The sequence below is a fragment of the Tupaia chinensis genome, unplaced genomic scaffold (assembly GCF_000334495.1).
Source record: "Tupaia chinensis unplaced genomic scaffold, TupChi_1.0 Scaffold000007_1, whole genome shotgun sequence".
NCBI lineage: Eukaryota > Metazoa > Chordata > Mammalia > Scandentia > Tupaiidae > Tupaia > Tupaia belangeri.
The window spans coordinates 2,421,328-2,426,540 of record NW_006159436.1 but is presented as its reverse complement, the minus strand read 5'-3'; the positions used below and the strand labels follow the sequence as shown (position 1 = coordinate 2,426,540).

At 45.1% G+C, this 5,213-nt stretch overlaps 1 protein-coding gene across 1 annotated transcript in view; it reads right to left on the bottom strand.

Moving 5' to 3' along the window:
• The window catches only part of GOLM1 (golgi membrane protein 1), a 44,121-nt gene that overhangs the window by 17,204 nt on the left and 21,704 nt on the right, over positions 1–5,213 (bottom strand). Inside the window, exon 4 of the mRNA XM_006139849.3 lies at positions 4,295–4,397. Within this exon, the coding sequence (XP_006139911.1) occupies positions 4,295–4,397 (103 nt within the window). The remainder of the gene's footprint in view (positions 1–4,294; positions 4,398–5,213) is intronic.

The following is a 5,213-nucleotide window of genomic DNA, read 5'->3' as shown; positions in this document are numbered from 1 at the left end:
TTAAAAAAGAAATTAAAAAAAAAAAAAAGAAATCATGCAGGTGGGGTAGTGGCTAAGGTGCTAGAGTCCCACATGGCAAACCATGTGGATTTGAGTCCCAGACTCAGAGGCTTGAATATCAGAACAAATAAACAGATGAACAAATAAATAAATGCGTAAAGAAGTTGTGTGGACTGTTACTTCCTGAGGGGCTTGAACTGGCTCTGTCTTACATGTACGTAATAGACGTTACTGGAGCTAAACTATGGCGATACACAGGATGTGGCCACTGGTAGTGATTCCAAGTGGTGCGAATGCTGGCTGGAGTACTATTAACATAATGTGCTCAATTCAGGAGTCTACCAAGATAGGTGATCCCACAGTCAAGGCACTGATTGCAGAGTATTACTATCACATCTCAGTACCAGCACTGGCCAGCTCTGTCTCCACGTGGCATGGAGATTAAGGTGACGAGAAGTTCATTTCATGTGCTACATACGTGTGATGTGGAGCAATAATGCAAGACCAAGTCTGGCTCAAATGCAGCAATCGTTTAGTCATGTCTGCCAAAGGAGTAGGAGCACTGCGTGGGGACGTGTGCTGACAGTTTCTGAGGAAAGAACACTAAGTTGTGTATCAGGAAACAACGTGTATGCTCTCATAATGGAACCATAAGAGAACAAAAGTGACTCCTTGTACTTTAATCACGGAGTCCATTTTACTAGATTAACCTTTAGGAAAATCAGTCTTTAATTACTATCTCTCATTTCCCTCACAATGAACCTTACAAAGCCTAACCTTTTACCAGCCTCACAATGGATCTAGCCAAATGCACAACTAAGGAAAGTTAATAAAAGCCTTGCTGAATCTTTGCAGGTACTAGGCTTCAGAGGCAAGGGAGGGAAAGATGAAACCGCTCGCCGGCTGAGATTTCATCAGCTTAAACTCTGCACAGGGCCATGAAGACCCTTACTGCTTATTTTTTTCCTTTTAAAATCCCCTCTGACTGGGGCAGCCCCAAAATCTAGTCTTTAAGGGAACCAGACCCCACATGGTCAATCATGATTTAAATCCCACCCCTGGTGGCTTGAAAAACACACTGGATGTGAAGGTGTGATTAAAATTGCAACAGGATTTGATAATAATAATGTGTCTAGCATTCTCAACTGGACTTGTCTGAGGTGTATTTCATGTAGGATAAATTCTCTTTATAATCCAAATAATGTATAGTGGTCAGATTTTAAAAATAGTAATAATAAAATGGAATTTAAAAAAAGGAAAGATAAAAACATTGCAAATAGGATGGAAACACAGGGTAAAAGGGATTACAGTGTGACCATTACACCCAGTGGGGAATGCTTTTTCCCTCTGTCTTTCTTTGGTGAGTGCAGCTGCTCTCTGGCAATTAAAAAACAAACAAAAACTAAAACGAAGGAGCAGAAATACCCTGTGGCAACTTGGGACACTCGTCTGCCATCTTCCTAGGCTGCAGGCTTACCGAATAAAACCACCTTTCCTTTCCACCAACTCTTGTCTCTCGAGTATTAGCTTTCGAGCAGCAAGCAGCCGAACTTGGGTTCGACTTGGGTACCACTCTGCACTACCTTCTATGGAAGGACTAGGCCGGCAGGGTCGTGTAATGGAGTCATGTGCAGGTGCTTCAGAGTCTATGAATTTCTGCAAACTGAATGCAAACCTTTATGCCTATATCCATTCACAAATTTGCTAATAAGGTGTGTCTACCTTTTTATCAGGTTCTCAAAAGGGTTTATAGTCCAAATAAAGTTTAAAACAACTGTCTGTTTCTAGCTTCCGACATTCTATGAACATCACCCCTGGCAATCATTCTGTATCTGGGACAGGTCCTTAGGCTCCGCTAGTACAGCCAGAAAGAGCTTTCCATGGAACAGTCAACCTCCTACAAGCAAAAGGAGTGCATTGTGTATGCACACCCTCCCAGGCTAGGACAGGGATGCATCCTACATGCATGCCCACCCAGGCTAGAGCTGTCCACTCCCTGCCTGGTCTGAGCTCTCCCACATGGGCTGCACAGTGGCCTTCCCTGTCACTGGGTGCTGGCTGGTATCTGGGTAGGTCAAAATCAGCATTTATCAAATGAGGCCATCAGTGGCTTTCTGTATTTCAGAATTTTCTTTCAATGTAAAGGGAAATATCTGCATGAAGGTATTTTTAAGCATAAATAATAATAAGACTGGGGTACTTCATTTTTACCTCAATGCAGTTTTTTGTAAGCCTAACTCAGGGCTTCTCGCCCTCAGTACGGAAGATGTTTTGGGCCAGACAGAACTTAGTTGTGGGGAACATCTGGCACACTATGGGATGTTTAGCAGCATTCGCATCTCTACCCACTAGAGACTGGTAGTTGCCTCCTGCAAGCTGTGACCAGGAGAACCACCAGCACAGCTGAACAAGGTTCCCCATGTGGAGTTTCCCATTAGCCTTCCCGTGTACTGACTGCTCTTGTTCTCTGTAGTTATCCACCTTTAGCTTCCTGTTTTTAGTTGCATTTGGTTTTTATTTAGGCCTTTGCCATTGGGCGTGTGTACTCACCAGAGGGAAACAGAGAAATCAAGAGTGTGAAATCACTCCCCAGGGGGATGGCCATGCTGCAAACCCTTCTCCTCCACTGTCCTCCTGGGACTCTGGGCATGCACACACACGTACTTGGCATGATTTTCAAGCTGCCAGGTCCAGGACTCAAACTGTGGTCAGCCACGTGGAAATCCAGCACCTTAACTTCTACACCACCTACAGGCCCCTGCATTTGGTTTTAAGGTGATTGGCAAGACATTATAGTGTATGGACAGTGTTTTGAAAGAACACAGAAGTTCCCATGAGAACAATGAGTGTGAAGAGAACTTACTCTCCCACATTGCTGGTGACCAAACAGCTTAAATCCTCTCAGAAAATAATTTGGCAAATTTATATGAAGTGACGGGCTCAACCTGTGGTTGAGTCTCTTGGAGAAGGAACTAATCCAAAATAACAATTTTTATTTTTAAGACAGGGTCTCACTATTGTTGCCCAGGCTGGCCTCACACTCATCCTCCTTAGTCAGCCTCCCAGGTAGTCAGGGGACCACGAGCCAAAATAATATTTTAACAATAAAACATGTGGTACTAAATGAATTTTTACATATTATTCATATAAGTGAAAAAATGATTTTTAAAATTTCTGTGGTGGCTGCCATTATGTAAAAATTCAAATTTACTTGGGTATGGATCCGAGAGAAGTCAGTCAAAGGGAAAAGAACAGTCCGTGTTCTGGAAGGGTAGCTCTCTGAATCTCAACTTCCTGGGCTTCCTGATTGATTTTATTAGGAAAAAATAGGAGGAAAATAAACAGACCATAATTTTATTTTGTACTTTGCAAATTGGTTTTTACTAACTTCCCAATGGGGTTACCGCACCCCTTTTTAAAGTTTATTGTTGTTTCTATTATAAAAGTACTCCATTCTCACTGCAGAAATTTGGAAACACACTGAAAAGACTCAAGAAAACAAACTGCCCACAATACCATCACCCAGCAGTAAAATGTATTAATATTTTGCCAAAATGTCTCTTGGTTTCATATAGTTCATGTTTGAGCACTTCTGGAACACTCTTTTAAAGGCTTTTAAAATAACTGACTTGGGACCAGCAGTTAGCGTAATGGCTATGTCGCTGGACTCCCATGTAGTCGACCGCAGTTCACGTCCCGGACCTGGTGGCTTAAAACTCACGCCGGGCGCACATGTGCGTGCATGCCCAAGATCCCGAGAGGAGAAGGGAGGAGAAGGGATTGCGGAGTGGCCATCCCCCCTGGGGGATGATTTCTCGCTTTCTGTCTCTCTCTGTCTGTCTGGCGAGCGCATGTGCCTTATAGCAAAAACCTCTCCAAAAAATAAAAAATAATTAACTGACTTAACCAGTTTATCTGTCTGTGCTTTATAGTTTTATGTTACATTAAGTTTTAGGGTACGCTGACCAGTTCACGTCCTGCCGAGCACTGGCATGTGTACGTAAGTGTGTGAGTGAGTGAGTGATGCGTGTGGGTGTGAGTTTTGTTTATCCTGCATTATGAGCCTGCTGGCTAACGTGTGCCCATGGTTTTCTGAAGCGCTCCTGACACTTACAAAATGAAATGCACGGTTTCTAAATGGATGAGTCCCAGAAGGAACTGGCCTTTCCCTCCGACTCCTGAATATACCAGAAGGTCCATGCTCTGTAGTAGGGAGAGGCTGCAGAACGTGCTGGGCTCTGCCCACTGCCCTCTCAGCCTCCCGGGGGTGTGTGCCTGACTGTGCCACACTTACAGGTCATAGGAGAACTTCCTCTCCAGGTTGCTCTGGTTCTTCTGAAACTGGAGGACGTCCTGCTGCAGCTTGCCGTAGTTCTTCTGCAGGGTCTTTAACTGGTCTGCGCCAAGAGGACAAGGAAGCACACAGGTCACCAGCGTGGCCACCGAGCCATGCAGCCAACACAGGACAGTGGCAGACTCACATGTCAGAATGCAAAGGGAATGAGGGGACAGAGAAAAGGACAAGCACAGCCCTGCCCAGCAGTCACAGCATCCAGCCACACACACTGCCTCATCTCCCAGGAGCCCGTGCCTGGACGCCGCAAAGGGATCCCTTAAGCTTCCTTTGAGCCCTCCAAAGCTCAGAAGCTTCTATTTGCCTGTTTAAGTCTTAGACTTCCAAGCTGTCCCCAAAGGTCACACACACCTTGGGGACCAACCAACCCAGGCAGACTTACCTTCAGTATATGAAACACCGACTTCGACATCTGGTTGGATAAGCACCCTCTTCTGCGAACGCCCCACACCCTGCCCTCAGACTCCCTGCCAACAAGCTTCTCCTGTCACCTGATCATTGCTAAGCTAACTTCTAAGGCTCCATGTCCCTCTCACCACCCAGCCTTTTCACCAGGGAAACAGCAGCTTCTCTGAGGAAATGCCTGAGCCCCAGCCATGCTTCCTGACAACTCAGCTCTCCAGAAAACAGCCGACAGGGCTGAGCTGGGTGGGAGGAAAGGCACCACAGAGACTTCACCCCATTTACTGACTGTCCTCTACTTGACAAGGACCCCAAGAGACAAAACCGAAGCTGCCAAATTGAACCAGAGCAGCAAAGAAGTGGAATGAAGTCGAGCTGCACAGTTTTCAAAAATTTGATGAAGAAACTCTAATCTCTGGGTGACCTGGTTAAGATAGGTTTTATATATATATATATA